The sequence below is a fragment of the Ranitomeya variabilis genome, chromosome 2 (genome assembly GCF_051348905.1).
Source record: "Ranitomeya variabilis isolate aRanVar5 chromosome 2, aRanVar5.hap1, whole genome shotgun sequence".
Lineage (NCBI taxonomy): Eukaryota > Metazoa > Chordata > Amphibia > Anura > Dendrobatidae > Ranitomeya > Ranitomeya variabilis.
Window position 1 is genome coordinate 808932932 of NC_135233.1, and position 25162 is coordinate 808958093.

General features: G+C 45.6%; 1 protein-coding gene across 1 annotated transcript in view; it reads left to right on the forward strand.

Moving 5' to 3' along the window:
- Positions 1-25162, forward strand: part of LMBRD1 (LMBR1 domain containing 1) — a 310836-nt gene that overhangs the window by 193853 nt on the left and 91821 nt on the right. The window contains exon 13 of the mRNA XM_077289961.1: positions 1251-1397. Within this exon, the coding sequence (XP_077146076.1) occupies positions 1251-1397 (147 nt within the window). The remainder of the gene's footprint in view (positions 1-1250; positions 1398-25162) is intronic.

Here is a 25162-nt window from a genome sequence, read left to right on the forward strand (position 1 = left end):
ATAATTGGTCACTCGTAGGGCAGGTACAGATGCCCGTGTTTTCAGTCCAAGTGTGATCTGACAAATCATTGGATCACACTTGGGCCAATGTTAGTTTATGGGATAATGTATAAAAAGGAGAACCGTACGGCATCAGACGCTATTCAAACACGTTCCTCCTTTTTCAGGGTATAGTAAATGTATGAACATTCAGGTGGTGCGGTGCTGAGATCAAACAGTTAAACGTATGAGAAGAAGAAAAGCAGCACTCGCCATGTTCTTGCTTAAAAGTCCTTTATTCCGAATATTGAGACATTCATGCGGTATGAAGGGGTAATGGAACCGTGCATCATGGACCCATAGGAGCGTGGAGAGGCGAAATGGCCATTGTCCATTACCCTGCATACCGCATGAATGTCCCATTCCTCAGACTAAAGGACTTTCAAGCAAGAACGTGGCGAGTGCCATTTTTCTCCTTATATGTCTATGGGGCTGTGCGCATGCCAGATTTCTTTATCGGAATGCGCCAGAATAATCGCTACATGCCTGAGTTTGATACAATATTTAAAACCTACTTGTCAATGCCAATCAATGAGTCCATGGAAACCATTGGATTACTTCTGAGTGCCGTCCGATTTCCATGGCTTCCCAGAATGGAGACATTTTTTCTTCATCTTCTCCTTATCTGAGAGAATTGGATCACACTCTGATTTGCATAATTGACACGATTCTCTTGTGTGAGAGAATACACGGTCACCTGCACCTGCCCTTACGCCTGCCTTTAATCCTACAAATCCCTGACTTTCTGCAAGTGTACATAGCAGAATTGATCTTGTTTTGAAGGCAAAAGGAGGTGATGCCAAACATTGATATGATGCAGATTTCTTTTATTCAATCACTTTGCATTTTGTTATTGATAAAAATGTTGTAATTGATAAAAAAAAAAAAAAAAGCACTAAGGGTGTGTTCATACTGTTTTGTTTTTTTGGTTTAAAAAAAATTCAGCATGTTACTGTATCTACAAAGTGAGTGAGATTTCTGAATCTAGTGCACATGCTGCTTTTTTTTTTTTTTCATGCAGGTTTTAAGTAGTTTCAGTGCAATGTTTGAACATACCCTTACTTTTTAGCATGTTTTTTTTTTCCCACAACTCCCTAAAACTTTTGCCCAGTACTGTATAGTCACACTGAACTGGACTGAACGCTAGCAGTTAAATAATATACTTTTCTGATTTTACTATTGTTGAAATACCATACTTGTCATGTTAACAGTTGTACAAGATTAGAAGGGAACGAACGAGACCCCAAGCTCTTCTCTTTCTGTGCATGATTCTTCTGTTAATCGTCCTTCACACGAGCTACATGATTTACAGCCTGGCACCACAATATGTCATGTATGGAAGCCAAAAATATCTGGAGGTAAGAGCTGCTTATTAGTTTGTGCAATAAACATGTCTGTTATTCTAGTGCCGTTTTTTTTTTTTTTTTTTTTCAACAGTGGTATAGTGACAAAAGTTATAGTGCAAAAAAAAACGGATTTGTAGAAGAAGGGGTTTGTTTACATGTAGAATCGTCCCTAAAACCCATCCTACGTGATGAATGATATATGTGTGGCCAATGAAACTGTAGTGTACCTGTGGGTGATATAAGGGGAGGGAGAAAGAATAATAAAATATTGATAAGGTTTTGTTATATGTCTCTAAATATAATAGAAGTGGCAGAAAATATCCTCATAAAGCAAATGGAGGCAGCGAACCAGGGAGGTCCTTATTATGGGAGACTTCGGTCACCCTGATGTAAATTGGGGAGCAGAAATCTGCAGTTCCAGCAAAGGAAACAGGTTTTTAACAACAATCAGAGACCATTACCTTTCACAACTGGTTCAGGACCCAACAAGAAGGGGGGCACTGCTAGACCTAATATTAACTGGTAGGCAAGCCCACATAGCTAGTATATGAGTGGGGGTCACTTGAGTAATAGTCAACACAAAATAATACATTTTCATATATCCTTTAATAAGGTGTACAATGTGTTCCAAATTATTATGCAAATTGGATTTAACCCCTTCACCCCAAAGCCTGTTTTCACCTAAGTGACACGGCCAATTTTTACAATTCTGACCACTGTCACTTTATGAGGTCATAACTCTGAAACGCTTCAACGGATCCTGGTGATTCTGAGATTGTTTTCTCGTGACATATTGTACTTTATGATAGTGGTAAAACTTCTTCGATATGACTTGCATTTATTTGTGAAAAAAACAGAAATTTGTCGAAAATTATGAAAATTTAGCAATTTTCAAATTTTTCGTTTTTATGCCCTTAAATTAGAGAGTTATATCACATAATATAGTTAATAAACAACATTTCCCACATGTCTGCTTTACATCAGCACAATTTTGGAAACATAATTTTTTTTTGTTAGGGAGTTATAAGGGTTAAAAGTTGACCAGCGATTTCTCATTTTTGCAACAAAATTTGCAAAACCATTTTTTTTACGGACCACCTCACACTTGAAGTGACTTTGAGGGGTCTATATGACAGAAAATGTCCAAAAGTGACACCATTCTAAAAACTGCACCCCTCAAGGTACTCTAAACCACATTCAAAAAGTTTATTAACCCTTCAGGTGCTTCACAGGAATTTTTGGAATGTTTAAAAAAAATTGAACATTTAACTTTTTTTTCACAAAATTTTTACTTCAGATCCAATTTGTTTTATTTTACCAAGGGTAACAGGAGAAATTGGACCAAAAAAGTTGTTGTACAATTTGTCCTGAGTACGCCGATACCCCACATGTTGGGGTAAACCATTGATTGGGCACATGGCAGAGCTCGGAAGGGAAGGAGCGCCATTTGACTTTTCAATGCAAAATTGGCTGGAATTGAGATCGGAACCCATGTCGTGTTTGGAGAGCCCCTGACGTGCCTAAACAGTGGAAACCCCCACAAGTGACACCATTTTGGAAAGTAGACCCTCTAAGGAACTAATCTAGATGTGTGGTGAGCACTTTGAACCTCCAAGTGCTTCACAGAAGTTTATAATGTGGAGCCGTAAAAAAAATTAATATTAATTTTCACAAAAAATGATCTTTTTGCCCCAAATTTTTTATTTTCCCAAGGGTAGCAGGATAAATTGGACCCCAAAAGTTGTTGTGCAATTTGTCCTGAGTACGCTGATACTTCATATATGGGGATAAACCACTGTTTGGGCGCATGGCAGAGCTCGGAAGGGAAGGAGCGCCATTTGACTTTTCAATGCAAAATTGGCTGGAATTGAGATCGGAACCCATGTCGTGTTTGGAGAGCCCCTGACGTGCCTAAACAGTGGAAACCCCCAGAAGTGACACCATTTTGGAAAGTAGACCCTCTAAGGAACTAATCTAGATGTGTGGTGAGCACTTTGAACCTCCAAGTGCTTCACAGAAGTTTATAATGTAGAGCCGTAAAAAAAAATTAATATTAATTTTCACAAAAAATGATATTTTTGCCCCAAATTTTTTATTTTCCCAAGGGTAGCAGGATAAATTGGACCCCAAAAGTTGTTGTGCAATTTGTCCTGAGTACGCTGATACTTCATATATGGGGATAAACCACTGTTTGGGCGCATGGCAGAGCTCGGAAGGGAAGGAGCGCCATTTGACTTTTCAATGCAAAATTGGCTGGAATTGAGATCGGAACCCATGTCGTGTTTGGAGAGCCCCTGACGTGCCTAAACAGTGGAAACCCCCAGAAGTGACACCATTTTGGAAAGTAGACCCTCTAAGGAACTAATCTAGATGTGTGGTGAGCACTTTGAACCTCCAAGTGCTTCACAGAAGTTTATAATGTAGAGCCGTAAAAAAAAATTAATATTAATTTTCACAAAAAATGATATTTTTGCCCCAAATTTTTTATTTTCCCAAGGGTAGCAGGATAAATTGGACCACAAAAGTTATTGTCCAATTTGTCCTGAGTACGCTGATACCCCATACATTGGGGGGAACCACTGTTTGGGCGCACGGCAGAGCTCGGAAGGGAAGGAGCGCCGTTTGAAATGCAGACTTAGATGGATTGGTCTGCAGGTGTCATGTTGCATTTGCAGAGCCCCTGATGTACATAAACAGTAGAAACCCCCCACAAGTGACCCCATATTGGAAACTAGACCCCCCACGGAACTTATCTAGATGTGTTGTGAGAACTTTGAACCAACAAGTGTTTCACTACAGTTTAACACGCAGAGCCGTGAAAATAAAAAATATTTTTTTTTCCACAAAAATTATATTTTAGCCCCCACATTTTTATTTTCCCAAGGGTAACAGGAGAAATTGGACAACAAAAGTTGTTGTGCAATTTGTCCTGAGTACGCTGATACCCCATATATGGGGGGGAACCACTGTTTGGGCGCATGGCAGAGCTCGGAAGGGAAGGAGCGCCGTTTGAAATGCAGACTTAGATGGATTGGTCTGCAGGTGTCATGTTGCATTTGCAGAGCCCCTGATGTACATAAACAGTAGAAACCCCCCACAAGTGACCCCATATTGGAAACTAGACCCCCCACGGAACTTATCTAGATGTGTTGTGAGAACTTTGAACCAACAAGTGTTTCACTACAGTTTATCACGCAGAGCCATGAAAATAAATTTATTTTTTTTTCCACGAAAATTATATTTTAGCCCCCACATTTTTATTTTCCCAAGGGTAACAGGAGAAATTGGACAACAAAAGTTGTTGTCCAATTTGTCCTGAGTACGCTGATACTTCATATATGGGGATAAACCACTGTTTGGGCGCACGGCAGAGCTCGGAAGGGAAGGAGTGCCGTTTGAAATGCAGACTTAGATGGATTGGTCTGCAGGTGTCATGTTGCATTTGCAGAGCCCCTGATGTACCTAAACAGTAGAAACCCCCCACAAGTGACCCCATATTGGAAACTAGACCCCCCACGGAACTTATCTAGATGTGTTGTGAGAACTTTGAACCCCCAAGTGCTTCACTACAGTTTATAACGCAGAGCCGCGAAAATAAAAAATATATTTTTTTCCACGAAAATTATATTTTAGCCCCCATGTTTTTATTTTCCCAAGGATAAGGCTGGTTTCACACTTGAGTTTTTTTTAAAAACGCATGTGTGAAAAAACGCATGTAATCGCGGTAAAACGCATGCGTTTTTTTAGACGCATGCGTTTTTATAGAAAAACACAAGAAAACAAGAAAAAACCAAAAAACCCTAACCCTACCCCTAACCCTACCCCTACCCCTAACCTGAAATACGTGGCACTGAAATACGTGGCACTGAAATACGTTTATATACGTATATACGTATATAAGTGCCACGATATTTCAGTGGCCACGTATATAAGTGCCACGTATATAAGTGCCACGTATATAAGTGCCACGTATTTCATGTACATGCCACGATATTTAAGTGCCACGTATTTAAGTGCCACGTATTTAAGTGCCACGTATTTAAGTGCCACGTATTTAAGTGCCACGTATTTAAGTGCCACGTATTTAAGTGCCACGTATTTCACGTAAATGCCACGATATTTCAGTGCCACGTATTTCACTGAAATACCGTGGCACTTAAATACGTGGCACTGAAATATCGTGGCACTGAAATATCGTGGCACTGAAATATCGTGGCACTGAAATATCGTGGCACTGAAATATCGTGGCACTGAAATACGTGGCACTGAAATACGTGGCACTGAAATACGTGGCACTGAAATACGTGGCACTGAAATACGTGGCACTGAAATACGTGGCACTGAAATACGTGGCACTATGACTGTCAGAAAATGTTCATTAAACGGTTAGGGATGAGTTTAGGGGTAGGGTTAGGGTTAGGGTTTGGATCCCTTTATCACCTTGATGGTGGTGGGTGACTTTTCAGTGTGTTGTGTTTTTTTTCTATAAAAACGCATGCGTTTTTAACGCAAACAAACGCGTTGAGATCGGACGCCATGTCGCGTTTGGAGAGCCCCTGATGTGCCTAAACAGTGAAAACTCCCCAATTCTAACTGACACCCTAACCCCAACCCTAACCCTAGTCCTAACCCTAGCGCTACTTTCACACTAGCGTTTTTTTGCATACGTCGCAATGCGTCGTTTTGGCGAAAAAACGCATCCTGCAAAGTCATCTGCAGGATGCGTTTTTTCCCCATAGACTAACATTAGCGACGTATTGACACACGTCGCAAGCGTCGTGCGACGGTTGCGTCGTGTTGTGGCGGACAGCCGGCAGCAACAAACGTTACATGTAACTTTTTTTGTGCCGACGGTCCACCATTTCCGACCGCGCATGCGCGGCTGGAACTCCGCCCCCACCTCCCCGCACCTCACAATGGGGCAGCGGATGCGTGGAAAAACAGCATCCGCTGCCCCCGTTGTGCGGCGCTTGCACAGTATGCGTCGGTATGTCGGGCCGACGCAGCGCGACGGCCCCGTACCGACGCTAGTGTGAAAGTAGCCTAACGGGAAAATGGAAATAAATATATTTTTTAAAATTTTATTATTTTTCCTAACTAAGGGGGTGATGAAGGGGGATTTGATTTACTTATATAGCGTTTTTTGGGCGGATTTTTATGGTTGGCAGCCGTCACACACTAAAAGACGCTTTTTATTGCAAACAATAGTTTTTGCATCACCACATTTTGAGAGCTATAATTTTTCCATATTTTGGTCCACAGAGTCATGTGAGATCTTGTTTTTTGCGGGACGAGTTGACGTTTTTGCTGGTACCATTTTCGGGTACATGACATTTTTTGATCGCTTTTTATTCCGATTTTTGGGAGGCGGAATGAACAAAAACCAGCAATTCCTGAAATTCTTTTAGGGGGTGCGTTTATACCGTTCCGCGTTTGGTAAAAAGGATAAAGCAGTTTTATTCTTCGGGTCAGTACGATTACAGCGATAACTCATTTATATAATTTTTTTATGTTTTGGCGCTTTTACACAATAAAAACTATTTTATATAAAAAATAATTGTTTTTGCATCGCTTTATTCTGAGAGCTATAACTTTTTTATTTTTCTGCTGATGATGCTGTATGGCGGCTTTTTTTTTGCGGGACAAGATGACGTTTTCAGCGGTACCATGGTTATTTATATCCGTCTTTTTGATCGCGTGTTATTCCACTTTTTGTTTGGCGGTATGAGAATAAAGCGTTGTTTTTTGCCTCGTTTTTTTTTTTTTTTTTTTACGGTGTTCACTGAAGGGGTTAACTAGTGATATAGTTTTATAGGTGGGGTTGTTACGGACGCGGCGATACTAAATATGTGTACTTTTATTGTGTGGTGTTTTTTTTATTTAGATAAAGAAATGTATTTATGGGAATATATATATTTTTTTTTCTTTATTTAGGAATTTTTTTTTTTTTTTTTTTTACACATTTGGAAAAAATTTTTTTTTACTTTTTTACTTTGTCCCAGGAGGGGACATCACAGATCGGTGATCAGACCGTGTGCATAGCACTCGGTCTGATCACCGATGTGACAGGCACGTAACAGAGGCTTGCCGGCGCCTGCTATGAGGATTCTCAGCAGACGCCGGCAAGCAGGGTCATCTTATGACCCGGAAGGAGTCCCGCGGCCATCTTGGATCCGGGGACTCCTTCCAGGTCACCGGAGTAGCGCGATCTCATCGCGCTGCTCCGGTGGGAGAGCGCAGGGAGCCCCCGTCCCTGCGCGATCCCCCTCTATGCCGCTGTCACTATTGACAGCGGCATCAGAGGGGTTAAATGCCCGCGATCGGCGACAGCGCCGATCGTGGGCATTGCTGCGGGGTGTCAGCTGTCATATACAGCTGACACCCGCACCCGATCACCGCGGCGCTCAGCGCGAGACCGCGGTGATCGATGCGCCGTACTAGTACTGCGGCTGGCACTAATGCAGTGCCGGCAGCGCCGTACTAGTACGGCGCATGTCACGAAGGGGTTAAGTGTCATAAATATTTAATTGTTTTGTTTTTCAAATAAACTCGTGGATGGTATTGTGTCTCAGGGCTCAATGGATCACTGAAATCAATCTTAAACACATGGGATAATTAGTTTTCCAGGTGATTCTAATTAAAGGATAACTACTTAAAAAATGATGTTCCACATTATTAAGCAGGCCACAGGTTTCAAGCAATATGGGAAATTTAAAGGATCTCTCTGCTGCCAAAAAACATCAAATAGTGCAATGCCTTGGTCAAAGGATGAGAACATTAGATATTTCACGAAAACTTAAGAGTGATCATCATACTGTGAAGAGATTTGTGACTGAAACAGAGCACAGAATAAAAAGGGGGGAAAGCCAGCGCTGCCTATGGTCAGAACATAAAGTGCACATATTGATTTCTAACTGTATTTCAAAATGAGACATTTAGCAAACAATTGATCAATTCTTTGAGCCACCCCGCCACGCCAAGGCATTCTCATAATGGGGCAGTCCTACTCTACATTTTTTATATTCACTGTGCCATAAAGGCCTCCTAAATGTATTAAAAGCAAGACCACATTAAATGCAAGCTGTACCTGAAGCATTTCTGAATCACTCCCATGGTGCCAGAAAGGGCAAGGCAGATAAAGGATGACCAGGTCCGGACATAGACATTTCAGGTCCATCCTCTACACTGCCTAACCAGCCCCACAGATGAAGGGTGAGACAGGCTTAGATACAGGTACACAATCAAACAGAGCCTAGGGCAGGGCAGGGCTGCTGTATGTGTGTACAGCAGCCTAGATCAATCACAATGAACACAGAAAGAATAGCGATCTATGAGGGTGGGAGGCAGTTCACATCAAAAGAGCAGCTCTGGGAGACTATTCTGACTTCATGCAAAGAAATACAAGCAGAAACTCTCCAAAAACGCACAAGTTCAATGGATGCAAGAATTGTGAAGGTGATATCAAAGAAGGGTTCCTATGTTAACATATAACTTGGCCTGTTAGGATGTTTTGGAGTTAAATAGCTTTTTTGTTCAGTGAATGTGACCTAATGCTGCAAATAACACAAATGAGCATTTTCAGTTCTTTAAAACATATCACATGTTTAGAAATTCTACTGTGCCTAATAATTTGGAACAGTGCATTTTGAGTTTTTATTAATTTTGGAGATAATACTGTTATCACTGGGAGGTTTCTTCAATAAAATTCGATGTATGCTCTAACGGGTGATGACTTTTATTAGACTGACTATCATTTGCACCGATCATTTAGGAAAATCCGAGAAAAGTATCATTTGCATAATAATTTGGAACATGGTGTATAGTAGAGGCGTTGCAAAGATACTAAACTTCAGAACAACGCATTTCTAACGAGAGAGAGATGTTCTTAGTGCCATAAACTGGGACAGTGTCCTGAGAAATAAGTGCTCCAAGCAAATTGAATACTTTTATAAGAAGAGCCTGAATAGGACCTGTGCACAACATATACTCAATGGGAATAAACAAGATAGAAATAGGCAAAAAACGTGTTAACTATGGTTATATAGAGCTGTAAGTGGTGTGGAGGGCAATAAATGACAAAAAGTGTTTAGAAAATTAAAGCAAGAAAGTATTGACAAGACACTAACGCCTTTATGACCTATGACATATGGGTAGGTCATAAGTCGCCTTCCCCTCTTTGATGTGAGCTGCGGAGAGCCTACAACTTTTCAGGCACATGCCGATGCGTCTGCAGGAGATCCCCGTGGTTGTGATTGCCGATCTGCTATGAGTTGGTGTGAGATCCCCGTGGTTGTGATTGCCGATCTGCTGTGAGTTGGTGTTCATAGCCAGATGATCATTTCTGCTACACATAGCAGTACTGGAGCCCCGCTATGTGTAGTACAAGCAATCGGAAGATTGCGGCTTCAAGTCTCCTTCGAAGTCTATTAAAGCAAGTAAAAAGTAAAAAAAAAAAAAAAATTCTAAATATATAAAAGTTCAAATCCCCTCCCTTTTTGCATCATTTAAAATAAAACAATGCAAAAAAAAAATTTGGTATCACTGCGTTTAGAAACGCCCGTTCAAAATATAAAAAGAGGTAATCCAGTCTGTAAACAGAATAACGAGAAGAAAAAATCAAAATGCCACTATTAATGCGATCAAAAGATCGTATTTACCCCAAGATGGTATCCATTAAATTGTCAGATCTCAAAAAACGGAGACCCTGTGGGTCTTGGAAGATGGCACTTTTTTTTTTTTTTTTACCAAGCTCATATTCATGGTTATATTCCCCCAAAAAATTAATTTCTGGGACATTTGTAGGGAACTATAACCAAGAACCTAAGGTCATGGGGTTTTGTAAAAATAAAATTGTCTTTCATAGAGATAGTTGTTTGGAAATAAATGCCAATATTTGGACTCTGATAAATATGTGGAAAAAGTAATGGGGGGTAAATCGGTGACCTTTCTGAATGTTGAGATATTTGGGAGGGGGGAATTAATTTGTGGGATACCATAATGCTGCAGGGTCAACAGAAACTAGACCTGGCTCCTGACAAACTAACTTGACACACAATTAATGTCTTAACCATTGGCAACATAAGTGAGTACATCCCTAAGTGAAAATGGTCACATTGTGCCCCAAAAATCTACCTTTCTCTAGTCACATTCCACGACAGCCACTTCGGAGGTTGTCTTCCCCGCCCTAATAGGGGACAGGAACACAGAGGTTAAATACCCCTCCCCTTCCTGCAACCACCAGTGTTTTCCTGTCCCCTATGGGGCATGAAGAGGATCTGAAGGGGCTCCCGTGGCCAGCGATCGGAGCTCCACACATACCTAGATAAGCCGGGCACCTGAGGTCAGGCTCCCCTCCTCTTATGCTGCTCCCGTCTCCTCGCTTTGCCGGGACTCGGGACCTTCACCGCTCCTCCTGCGCCTCCTTTGGGGGTATAGCGGGGCGGTGATTTGCATGCCGGGGGCCTCCCATAGCCCCCCAGCTTCCTCCTGCGGCGTCCCGGGCGGCCACGCTGGGGCTCTCTGGGAGGGCGCGCGTCTCGGCATGGCGCATCACTTCCGGCGAGACGTGTGTCACTTCTGGTCGGTCCTTGTGCGTTCCACGATGGAGCGCACGTGCGTGCCTACGGCGGGTTTTGGGCCTGCATCGCCCGGGGCAGCATTTCGGGGCGTTTTCTGAGGATCTCCCCCCAATTGGGCTACGAGGAGGAGGAGCACAGAATACGCTGACCCACGATCCTCTTTAAAAGATCCGTGCAGGGGACCACCAGGTAAGACCTGTCTGACGTGACGGACGGACATGGACGGTGACAAACCCCCTGGCTCTGCATCTGCAGAACATAGTGTACCCCCTCCTACCGTAAGTAGCAGGGTAGCCCCAGCTATCCATGGTATACATATATCTATATATTTCAAGCGGCTTAGGACCTTTTTTCTCTCTTTTAGGGAGAAAAGGTCTCTGATCCTAGAAAGGCTAGCCGCAAATGCAAAGTTTGTGCTACCAGACTCCCATCTACATATGGCAAGAAGCTCTGCCAGTCCTGTACGGATGAGGTTCTACGCGCTGAGAAGCCCTCTTTACTGGATAGCATAAAAACCCTCATCAGGCAGGAGGTCCAGTCTTCCATGGCCAGCCTCTCCCAGACTCCGGTTCCTCTCCCACCACCTCCCAAAAAGAGGAAAAAGGCACCTGTGGAGTCTGACTCTTAACTCAGGATAGATTTAAATCCTCGGGTTCGGAGGATGTTTGGGAGAATGAGGGTTCCACTTCCACCCCCACCCCTAAATCAGAGAGCAAAAAGTATTACTTCAATTCTGAGGATATGGGTGACGTGATTAGTATAGTAAGGGGCACCATGGGGGTGGAGGATGAAGAAATTAAGCTTACTGTACAGGACGAAATGTTTGAAGGGTTAAAACCCAAAGATCAAAAGGGATTTCCTGTACATAAAAATATTCAGGATTTAATCCTTTATGAATGGAGTCTCCCTGAAAAAGGTCTTAACATCCCCTCGGAACTGAAAATCCGTTTCCCCTTGGACGGAGATAACTCCTTATGGGAAACCCCAAAGGTTGATGTGCAGGTGTCCAGAGTGACTAAAAAAACGGCTCTTCCATTTGAGAACTCTAAGCAGCTCAAAGATCCAATGGATCGGAAGATAGAGAGCCTGCTTAGAAAGTCCTGGGACACCTCCACAAATCTGTTAAAAATCAACATAGCCTCCACATGCGTAGCTAGATCTTTATTTGTTTGGTTAGGTAAGCTCGAGGATGATTTAGTACAGGGCACCCCAAGAGAGGAGATCCTAGACTCCCTCCCCCTGCTGCAGAAAGCAACAGGATTCCTAGCTGATGCTTCAGCTGAGTCCGTCCGTGTGGCCGCAAAAGGGGCTGTCCTCTCCAACTCATCCCGGAGAGCACTTTGGCTAATTTCTTGGGGTGGTGACTTCATCTCCAAGTCCAAGTTATGTAGCATCCCCTTCCAGGGCTATCATGTCTTTGGTCCTATCCTGGATGATATCCTGGACAAGGCAGCAGATAAAAAGAAATCGCTCCCTAAACAAAGAAATCCCAGGAAGCTCTTTTTTCACCCCCTTCCCCCCCCGTGGCCCATCTTCACAAAAGGATTATAGGGGAAAGGGCAAAACAGGGAGATGGAGTTACCCCAAGGGAGGCAAGGGCAGGAACATCCTGGTCCCCCAGACTCAACAGACCCCAGATAAGCAATGACGCTGCTCCTGTTGGGGGTCGTCTATCACCTTTTTTCATCCAGTGGCAGTCCATCTCCACAAATCAATGGGTCCTTCGTACCATACGAGATCGACTAAAAATAGAATTCGAGAGACTTCCCCCTCAATACTTGAAAATAACCTCCCTACAAACCCCACACCTTCAAAACTCCTTACTAAGAGATCTACAAAATTTGCTCCAGTCAAATGTGATCTCACAGGTACCAAAACAGGAGGAAGGACGTGGCCATTATTCACGTCTTTTCCTGGTAACAAAACCGTCGGGGAAAAACAGAATCATTATAAATCTAAAGCCATTGAACAAATCTGTCAGTTACAGAAGATTCAAGATGGAATCAATCAGATCATTGATTCCCCTCATCGGACAGAATTGGGTAATGGCGATGGTGGATCTGAGGGATGCGTACTATCATGTACCAATCCACCCAGAACACAGGAAATTATTCAGATTCGCAGTCTCACAGGGGCAGCAAATCAGTCACTTCCAGTTCAACGTTCTGCCCTTCGGCATCTCTTCAGCTCCGCGGGTCTTTACAAAAATTATGGCAGAAGCCATGGTCTTCATCCGTCGCCAGGGAATATGTATAGTCCCATACTTGGACGACTTCCTCATCATGGCACCATCTACTCCCCGTCTGGAGGTGGATGTGACAAAGACCCTGGAGATATTAAGATCCCTGGGCTGGACCCCGAATCTGGAGAAATCAGAAATCTGTCCCTCTACGAGGAGAACATTTCTGGGGGGTTTTCTGGACTCAAAGGAAAGAACATCATTTCTACCCAGAGATCGTCAGATCGACCTTGTCCAGAGAATAACCAAATTCAGAGACCAGCGAGCACCAACCCTCAGGGAGTCTGTGTCTGCTCTAGGGTCCCTGACTGCATGCATCCAGGTGGTTTCCTGGGCGCAGGCTCATACGCGAACTCTGCAGACCTACGTGTTCCTACACTCCAGGAAGCGACAGGTCCCGTTTACTCAAAAGATTTTTCTCCCGGGCCATGTAAAATCGGCTCTAAACTGGTGGTTGGATTATCAGAATCTTCAAAAAAGGGTGAGCTGGGACCAGCTTCCCCTGAAGATGCTCCGCTCAGATGCCGGCAAACGAGGCTCTGGCGCAGTAGTGGACGGTTACCACTTCCAGGGACGATGGCCATCAGACACCAGCAGCAGTCCCTCGAACCTACGGGAACTAAAAGCTGTAGAACAAGCTTTAAAAGCGTCATCTGCACTGATACAAAATCACCACATTCTAATTTATTCGGACAACATGACCATAGTGGCCTACCTACGACACCAGGGAGGAACAAGGTATGCCGGTCTAAAGGAAATAGCCGCAAGAATCTTTTCCTGGGCAGAGAAGAACCTTCTGTCAGTCACAGCGGTACATCTCAGAGGAGTAGACAATACTCAGGCGGACTATCTCAGCCGGAAGGACATACATCCAGGAGAGTGGTGCCTGGACCAAACCATGTTCATGTCCCTAACCTCAAGGTATGGAACCCCAGAAGTGGACCTGTTAGCCAACAGACAAAACGCAAAGACGAGGACATTCTTCTCCCTTTACCACTCAGATGGAGCGCAAGGGATAGATGCATTCTCACAGCGGTGGAGGTTCAACCTCGCATATGCCTTTCCACCCATTCCCATGTTGGCGAAGACATTACAGAAGATCAGGACGGACCGAGTTACCACAATCCTAATCGCACCACTGTGGCTCGGCAGGAGCTGGTACAGTGCCCTACTGGATATGGCTCTAGAAGGTCCCTGGCTTCTACCTCAGAAAGCCAACCTCCTTCACCAAGGTCCCCTACTACATCCTGATTTACACAAACTGAGCCTGGCAGGATGGTTACTGAGGCCAAAATCTTAAAAGCTAGAGGTCTCTCGGATAAAGTAATCCAGACCCTTCAAAACAGCAGAACGCCGTTAACCAATGCCATCTACGCCAAGGTCTGGAAAAGGTTTACATCCTGGTGCCTCCCAGAATCCCCAGACCCCTTCCATCCTAATATTGCTCGGGTCTTAGATTTCTTACAGAGGGATTAGAAATGGGCCTTACTCCCAGCACGCTCAAGGTGCAAGTATCAGCCCTTAGCAGCTTTTTTGATAGGGATTTAGTGGCCCACCGCTGGATTAGACGCTTTATGATTTCAGCATCCAGGATACGTCCCAGACTACATAGCAATGTCCCGCCCTGGGACCTCAACATTGTTCTCAAGGGTTTAACTCAAAATCCATTTGAACCCCTGTATTCAACGACTATAAAAAAACCTAACCCTCAAGACAGTCGATACAGGAACCTTACCTCATATTCACTACTGACAGCATTATACTGAAATTAGATCAGTTTTTTCTTCCTAAAGTGGTCTCGGATTTCCACAGGGACCAGGATATTGTGCTGCCCTCATTCTGTCCAAACCCCTCCAACCCGAAGGAAGAGACCTTCCACACCCTGGATGTCCGCAGGGTGGTTCTACATTATTTACAACAGACTGAAGCCTGGCGAATCGATCAAAACTTATTCATACAATTTTCAGGAAGAAACAAAGGCAAGAAAGTGGCAAAAAATACAATCGCAAATTGGATCAAGCAGTCTATTTGCCTGGCTTACTCATCACAGAAACTTGATCCACCAGCTTCTCTGAAGGAACATTCTACCCGGGCGATGGCAACATCATGGGCAGAGAGGGGGAATGCTTCATCAGCGCAGATCTGCAGAGCCGCCATCTGGTCATCCATCCATACGTTCACCAGACATTACCGGCTAAATTTCAATAGGGATCTAACATCAGGCAGACGAGTTCTGCAGGCCGTGGTCCCTCCCTAGAGAAATTAGCTGTTGGTATTACTCCGAAGTGGCTGTCGTGGAAGGTGACTAGAGAAAATAGAATTAGGCTTACCGGTAATTCGGTTTCTAGGAACCTTCCACAATGGCACTAATTTCCCTCCCTATCTGATAATTTTCTTATTGGATGATTCCTGCATTTTTTTGTAGTAATTAGACATGCTAGTGTCCAGGAAAACACTGGTGATTGCAGGAAGGGGAGGGGTATTAAACCTCTTTGTGTTCCTGTCCCCTATTAGGGCGGAGAAGACAACCTCCGAAGTGGCTGTCGTGGAAGGTTCCTAGAAACCGAATTACCGGTAAGCCTAATTCTGTTTTTGTGTGGCCACCATTATTTTCAAACACTGCCTTAACTCTCTTGGGCATGGAGTTCACTACAGCTTCACAGGTTGCCATTGGAATCTTTTTCCACTCCTACATGACAACATTACAGAGCTGTAACAACACTAGAATCCGCGCTAGAGGGGTAGAAGAACAAAAATGGCACAATTAAATAACAATGAAGCCCCCACACATTAGGAGAATGTACTAGATCCCCCAGGGAGTATAGCGTGCCGAGCTCGCCTGGCCACCGAAGAATACCTGCGACGGATACCACGTAAAAAACCAGAACCTTATGTGATAATTGAAATAGAGTGGTAGATGGAACACAGGGACTCACCGTAGGAGATTAGCGGCGACATGTGGCGTGATGGGTGCTGTCCTGGACGAGAAAGAGTGGTCCAGCATGTAAGGATAGTAGTGGAACAACGGGCGGACAGAGAAGATCAACCGCAGCGAGGCGATACGGGAGCTACGTAGAGCCAGGGAGGGCCCCGGCCGGTGGCGTCCCTGGATACGAGCAGAAAGGGGGGAATGGCTGGCACGAGGCTCAGCGTGTGACGTCACACCAAAGGTATGGGGCAACGCAGGGGCCAAAAACTGACGCGTTTCGAAGGAACCACAGTACCACATGTTTCTAGGGCTGTTATGGCATTTTAATGTATATGGTATTATTTATGCTTTCACACTCCACTTCTGGAATCTACGGCGATTACATGGTTAGGGTGTCATGTCCAACACCACTAAGGCAGTTGCTCCCGTAATGGGTTAAACGGGCGGGTGGGTATTTCAGATTGACACCTTTTGGAGAATATATGCTTGGGTGCACGCAGAGACCGGCAGCTCTGATGAAGGACGCTAATCCTTCGAAACGCGTCAGTTTTTGGCCCTTGCGTTGCCCCGTACCTTTGGTATGACGTCACACGCTGAGCCTCGTGCCAGCCATTCCCCCCTTTCTGCTCGTATCCAGGGACGCCACCGGCCGGGGCCCTCCCTGGCTCTACGTAGCTCCCGTATTGCCTCGCTGCGGTGCAGTTGATCTTCTCTGCCCGCCCGTTGTTCCACTACCATCCTTACATGCCGGACCACTCTTTCTCGTCCAGGACAGCACCCATCACACCACACGTCGCCGCTAATCTCCTACGGTGAGTCCCTGTGTTCCATCTACCACTCTATTTCAATTATCACATAAGGTCCTGTTTTTTTACGTGGTATCCGTCGCAGGTATTCTTCGGTGGCCAGGCGAGCTCGGCACGCTATACTCCCTGGGGGATCTAGTACATTCTCCTAATGTGCGGGGGCTTCATTGTTATTTAATTGTGCCATTTTTGTTCTTCTAACCCTCTAGCGCGGATTCTAGTGTTGTTACATTTCTTGGTTTATTTACAGTGGTGGCACCTGTTGTGAACTCCGTTTTCAGGCTCCCTCTTGTGGTCACAGATGGTATTGTGTGACTTTGGTTTTTTGGCTCCCCCTGGTGGTTTGGTTTATTATCCTGCGGGTCTGGCTGGATCAGCTGCCTCGTTATTCACCAGGGAGGCTCCTATTTAGCTCTGCTTCACTTCCACTTGTTGCCGGCTGTCAATGTATTCAGTGCTATTCTGATTACTCCTGATTATCTCGTTTTCTGCCTCTTCAGGATAAGCTAAGTTCTGTTTGAATATTTTTTGCTCATCTGCCTGCAATATGATTTCTGTGTATGATGAGTCTAGTCCAGCTTGCTAATATGTGATTTCTTTTTGCTGGTAAGCTCTGGGGTACGGAGTTGCTTCCCCCGCACCGTTAGTTGGTGCGGGGGCTCGAGCAATCTCTGCGTGGATATTTTGAATAGGGTTTTTTATTGACCGCACAGTTCCCTTCCTGTTTTCTGCTATCTAGTATTAGCGGGCCTCATTTGCTAAATCTGATTTCATCTCTGCGTTTGTGCTTTCCCCTTAACTCACCGTTAATATTTGTGGGGGGCTATTCTATATCTTTGGGGTCATTCCACTGAGGCAAGAGAGGACTTTCTTTCCCTCCAGGAATAGTCAGTTTCTCAGGCCGTGAAGAGACGTCTAGGATTTTTAGGTAACGTTCCACGGCTGCCTATAGTTGTGTGCGGATAGGATCAGGTTGCGGTCAATCTAGTTACCACTTCCCCAGAGCTAGTAGTCTGTTCAATTACTTAGCTAGTCCGACCTGCGATCCTTGCCACTAGGATCATAACAGGCACCCCCCTGTTTTGTCTCCCTGCAGCTGAGGGGTTTTCATTCTTTGCGAGGTAGCGCGGGTGTATTCCATTATACAACATTACAGAGCTGTTGGACGTTGGAGACCTTGCGCTTCTCCATCTTCCGTTTGAGGATGCCCCACAGATCCTCAATCTGGTTTAGTTCTGGAGACATGCATGGCCAGTGCAGCACCTTTTACCCTTGTTTCTTTAGTAAGGCAGTGGTCTTGGAGGTGTGTTTGGGGTCGTTAGTATTCCAACCTGCCTTGCATCCCAGTTTGTGAAAGGATGGGTTCATGCTCTGCTTCAGTATTTCACTAGTATAGAAGAATAGGAGACAAAAAAGCGCATATAGGGTCTTATCCTCAGGACTGCTCTTAAAGAATTTATGAGAGAACTGCTCACCTGATGGTGCAAAGTAAAGGCGTGTAATTTGTCAGCTGCTGCAGATCCACAGGTCAGCGCTGCGACCTCTTAGAGACGTTATAATAGATGAATGTGGATAAAATCTGCGCTGCTGTGACAAATAATGAATCCAGATATAGTTGTAAGGTGTTTCGGTGGTTTATTCAACGCGTTTCGAAGCTCATGGCTTCTTCTTCAGGAAGTTTCCACACAAAGATATCTTTGTGTGGAAACTTCCTGAAGAAGAAGCCATGAGCTTCGAAACGCGTTGAATAAACCACCGAAACACCTTACAACTATATCTGGATTCATTATTTGTCACAGCAGCGCAGATTTTATCCACATTCATCTATTATAACGTCAGTATTTCACAGTACATGTCATTCATGGTTCCCTCAATAAACTGTAGCTTCTCACAACTGCCAGCAACCGCAAAAATAGTAAATTAAAACCTCACATTTTATTATAGTTCGTTAAAATCCAAAGGGAAGATTAAAAATATACGCGTTTCAAGATGACTATCTCTTAGTCTTGACAAGGTGTAAGTTAGGACGTAATGATTTTTTTATAGCATGATCATGAACGTCTGGCATGAAATATCTAAGAATATCTAAGAAAGACAATCTATCTAAGAAAGACAAAGTAGCAATGGAAATTTGATACATTCACTTAAGCTATATCAAACAGCTGACATCACCCATTGGTCTATTTTGCAAATACAACATTTGCATATGGTGCTGAGCATGTGCACTCATCGTCCTTGGTCGACCATAGCGATGCATGTTCTGAGTGGAGCCTGCCTTGTTGAACTGCTGTATGGTTTTGCCCTTCGTGCTGCAGCTCAGTTTCAGTGTGTTGGTAATCTTCTTATAGCCTAGCCATCTTTTTGTAGAGCAGCAATTCTTTTTCTCAGATTATCAGAGTTCTTTGCCATGAGGTGTTATGTGTAACTTCACACCTTGTAACACTGAGTCACAAGACACCGGGAAGGGAAAATGACTAGGTGGGTACAATTTGGCCATCTTAACTTAGGGGTGTACTTTTTTTTTTGCTAGAGGTTTAGACATTGACTGTTGAGTTATTGTACAAATTTACACTGTTATACACGCTGTACCCAGACTACTTTACATTGTATCAAAGTGTCATATCTTCAGTGTTGTCTCTGAAATGATATACTAAAATATTTACAAAAATGTGAGGGGTGTGATCACTTTTGTGATATGCTGTGTGTGTCTATGTATAATATGCATAATTAGGGATGGGCCGACCTGTGGATGTTCTGGTCAATCGGGTTAGCCCTAACTGTATAACAAAAAAAAAAAGGTTGGAATGGGTGCAGAATGGTACCTGCACTTGATCTCAAACCCGGATCCCATTGAAGTGAATGGGGGGCCCGAACATCCGGTGGTTCCCATGCTGTCCTCTGTGTGACAGCGTGGAAACACTCGCTGACCTGCGGTAACATTACTAAAGTCACAGCCGCTGAGTATCATGGACCGCTGCATGTTCCAATTTTGTCACATAGAGGACAGTGTGAAAGCCAGCGCCTGTAACGGGTGGTGAAAAGGTATCTGCCTATCAGAAATTCGGTTGCTGACTACTACTCTCATCATCATGCACCTGGTCTCGTTGATAGCAGATAGAGAATGTGACACTAATGAGAGTATTCACCACCCAGTGCCTGTGCATAGTAATAAATGTCAGTGAGAAATATAATTAGTGCAGTGTGTGTGGCTTACTGTACGTGTATTTGGCTAATAAAGGTAAGAAAAAAAAGGCATTAATACCCAGCTGATGGAAAGCAGACAGCTGGGGACTAATGGTATTATTCTGCCAAGGGGCCTATATCCATAAACCTTCCCAGGTTATTAAAGGGGTTGTCCACTACTTTCAATTAACCCCCCAATGTATCCCCCGGGGCCCCTGATGAATTGTGTGATTACCTTCCGTTGCCGTTTTCGCCTGTGAGCGGCGCTATGCCGGCGGCTGAGTCCGGGTCACGTGACCCCCAGGCTTCAGCTGCCGCTCATTTCCGCCGACGTCACGTCAATTTCCAGACTCTGGAAATTGATGTGACGTCAGCAGCAGGCGTGAGCCAGCCTCACAGCCAGCAGTCACTCATCAAGAGTGACTGGGCTGTGGGCAGGGCTGGTGGCTGCCTGCGGGGCTGTGCTGGGGGCGGGCGGGGCTGTGCTGGGGCGGGCGGGACTTGCTGGGGGCGGGGCTAGGCAGGGAATCCATGATGTGATGTGCGGGGCTCTGCGTGCCGGCGCCGGTATGTGCGGGGGGGGGGGCCGGCCCGCACATACTGGCGCCGGCACACAGAGCCCCGGCCCGCACATACCGGCGCCGGCATGCAGAGCCCCGGCCCCGCTGCCTGCGGGGCTGTGCTGGGGGCGGGCGGGGCTGTGCATGTGCTGGGGACGGGGCTAGGCAGGGAATCCTCGATGTGATGTGAGTGGCTCTGCTTGCCGGTGCCGGTATGTGCGGGCCGGCGCCAGTATGTGCGGGCGGCGCCGGTACGTGCGGGCCGGGGCTCTGCGTGCCGGTATGTGCGGGCCGGCGCCGGTGTGTGCGGGCCGTGGCTCTGCGTGCCGGTGCCGGTATGTGCGGGCCGGCGCCGGTATGTGCGGGCGGCGCCGGTACGTGCGGGCCGGGGCTCTGCGTGCCGGTATGTGCGGGCGGCGCCGGTACGTGCGGGCCGTGGCTCTGCGTGCCGGCGCCGGTATGTGCTGGGGTCTTTTGCGGGGGTGGTCTTTGGGGTGTGTGTGTGTGTATGTGTGTCTCTGTGCAGGCATCGTCCGATGGGACTACAAGTCCCATCGGGCTATGCCTGCTACAGTGACAGTGAGTGACACATTAGCCAATGATGGGACAGTAGTAGTCCCATCATCCGGCTAATGTGTTGAATGTAAAAAAAAAAAAAAAAAAACACATATACAGTACATACACACATACAGAACATGCGCCATGCGACGACATGCGCCATGCGACTGCATGCGACGACATGCAGCATGCGACGACATGCAGCATGCGACGACATGCAGCATGCGACGACATGCAGCATGCGACGACATGCAGCATGCGACGACATGCAGCATGCGACGACATGCGCCATGCGACTGCATGCGACGACATGCAGCATGCGACGACATGCGCCATGCGACGACATGCGCCATGCGACGACATGCGTCATGCGACGACATGCGTCATGCGACGACATGCAGCATGCGCCATGCGACGACATGCAGCATGCGACGACATGCAGCATGCGACAACATGCGGCATGCAGCATGCGACGACATGCGTCATGCGACGACATGCGCCATGCAACGACATGCAGCATGCGCCATGCGACGACATGCAGCATGCGACGACATGCAGCATGCGACGACATGCGCCATGCAGCATGCGACGACATGCGCCATGCGATGACATGCGCCATGCGATGACATGCGCCATGCGATGACATGCGCCATGCGACAACATGCAGCATGCGACGACAAGCAGCATGCTACAACATGCGACATGCAGCATGCGACGACATGCGCCATGCGACGACATGCGCCATGCGACGACATGCAGCATGCGACGACAAGCAGCATGCGACGACAAGCAGCATGCGACGACAAGCAGCATGCGACAACATGCGACATGCGACATGCAGCATGCGACGACATGTGCCATGCGATGACATGCGCCATGCGATGACATGCGCCATGCGACGACATGCAGCATGCGACGACAAGCAGCATGCGACAACATGCGACATGCAGCATGCGACGACATGCGCCATGCGACGACATGCGCCATGCGACGCCATGCGATGACATGCAGCATGCGACGACATGCGCCATGCAGCATGCGACATGCAGCATGCGACGACATGCGGCATGCGACGACATGCAGCATGCGACGACATGCGCCATGCGACGACATGCAGCATGCGACGACATGCGCCATGCGACGACATGCAGCATGCGACGACATGCAGCATGCGACGACATGCAGCATGCGACGACATGCGCCATGCGACATCATGCGACATGCCACATACAGTACATACATACAACATACATATAGACATACAGTACATGTAACATAGATTACATACTCACCATCACTTGTCACTTTGATCCCCGAAGCCAGTGTCACCTGTAAAAAATATTAAAATAATAAACAAACAGTATACTCCCTGATCCGCAGAAATCCGATTAAAACGAGTGTCCCTCGACGATCTCCCGTGGAGAGCAGGAGCATCTGCTAATGCGACCACTCTCCAGGGGCTCCAGGAATACAATGATGGAAGGTATCCTTCCACAATGTATTCCTCACAATGTATTCCTACGCCCCTGTGAGAAAATAGTCCCTAGTCTCACTTTATGGCATGCTGTATGAGAAAGTTCCCACGCAGCTTTTTGCCATAAAGTGAGACCAGTGAACTATAGTAACCTCAGTGATGCACTGCATGAGCCATTGTCTCCTGTCAGTATGTCACTGAGGGTCCTATAGAGCAGTGACATCACCCGATGTCACTGTTCTATAGGGGAGATCGTCGTGGGACACTCGTTATTAATTGGACTACGGCGGACAGGTAGTATACGGTTTATTATTTTACATTTTTTGCAGGCGCTGAAGTATGGTAAGTATGGTTAAATGAAGAATATTAAAATACTTTTTCCTAATTTGTGCGTGTTTTATTAACCCTTTATTAGTATTGGATTAATAACGGATAGGCGTCTTATTGACGCCTCTCCGTTATTAACCCGGCTTAATGTCACCTTACAATAGCAAGGTGACATTAACCCCTTATTACCCCATATCCCACCGCTACACGGGAGTGGGAAGAGAGGGGCTAAGTGCCATTTCTAGGGCGGCTGCGGACTGGTATTTGTAGCCGGGGGGGGGACCAATATCCATGGCCCCTCTCTAGGCTATGAATATCAGCCCGCAGCTGTCTGCGTAGCCTTTCTGGCTATAAAATATAGGGGGACCCCACGTTATTTTTTTAAGGGGTCCCCCTATTTTAATAGCCAGTAAAGGCTACGCAGACAGCTGCGGGCTGATATTTATAGTAGGCTACAAATATTGGCCCCCGGCCGTCGGCTTTCCCCCTCTGGCGCAGAAAATTGCGCGGGAGCCCACGCCGTTTTTTTATTAAATTAAACGCTCATTAAGGCCTGTTTCACACTTGCGTCGGTACGGGTCCATCGCTATGCGTCGGGCCTACATACTAACGTTTTTCAACGCATCCGCTGCCCATTCTGAAGTCCGGGGAGGAGAAGGCGGAGTTTTGGCCGCGCATGCGCGGTAGAAAATGGCAGACGCGAGGGACGTGCCAACGGTCCGCCAAAACACGACGCATCCGTTGCACGACGGACGCGACGTGTGGCCATCCATCGCGATCCCTCACTAATACAAGTCTATGGGTAAAAAACGCATCCTGCAAGCACATTTGCAGGATCTGTTTTTTTCCCAAAAAGACGGATTGCTAAAAACGCAAGTGTGAAAGTAGCCTTAGGCTGCTTACACACTAGCATCGGTAAGGGGCTGTCGCGCTGCGTCACTAATAAGTCTATGGAGAAAAAACGCATCCTGCAGACAACTTTGCAGGACGCGTTTTTTCTCCACAACGACGCATTGCGATGTGCAGTGTACAACGCTAGTGTGAAAGAGGCCTTAGAAACATCGGCTTTTCTATTATATATCTATGGATATATCTATCTATAGATATATTTATAGATAGATATATCTATAGAAACATAGATGTATCTATCCATATATTTGGCTGCTTTCACACATCAGGTTTTTGCCGTGAGGCACAATCCGGCGAGTTTTGAAAAAAACGGATCCATTTTTTTCCGCCGGATCCGTTTTTTTCTCATAGAGTTGTATTAGCGCCGGATTGCGCCTGATGGCCACACGTTTCATCTGGTTTTTACCGGATCCGTCAAAAAAGCTGTTTCCGCCGGATGGAAAACACATACAGAGGAACGTTTTTTCTGTCCGGCAAAAAAACGCACAGCGACGGATCCGGCAAAAAAACGTATGAAACTGAGCTGTGAAATGATGAATCCGGCCTTGGAATCCTTTTTTTCATGCATGTTTCCATTCAAATCATGCACATTTTCCCTTTATTTACTTATTTCCAAAAACGGCATTAAAACCGCGCATAAACCGCACCAAAAAAAGCATCAAAACTGCACCAAAAACTGCATCAAAACCTGGTGCAGTTTGCAGTTTTTAGTGCGGTTTTGATGCAGTTTTTGGTGCGGTTTTGATGCAGTTCTTGGTGCGGTTTTGATGCAGTTCTTGGTGTGGTTTTGGTGCGGTTTTGATGCAGTTTTTGGTGCGGTTTTTGCGCAGTTTTGATGCAGTTTTTGGTGCAGTGTTGATGCAATTATGGTGCGGTTTTGATGTGTTTTTTTTTCAGTTTTGATGCGTTTTTATGCAGTTTTTTGCACGGTTTTGATGCATTTTTTAATTCGCTTTTGTTGCGGTTTTTGCGCGGTTTTTAGGCGTTTTGGTGCGTTTTTGAAAGGTAAATAAAGATGTATTATTGAACAAAAAAAAAAAAAAAAAGATTTGTGATGTCATTATTGTCCAACCTCCTCTTTTACATTTGTCCAACCCACACTCCATTAAACACACAGATAGATGATAGATGAAATGGATAGACAGATCTACATATAGATAGATCTATAGATGCATACATCTATCTATTCATATATCTATCTGTAGATGTGTCTG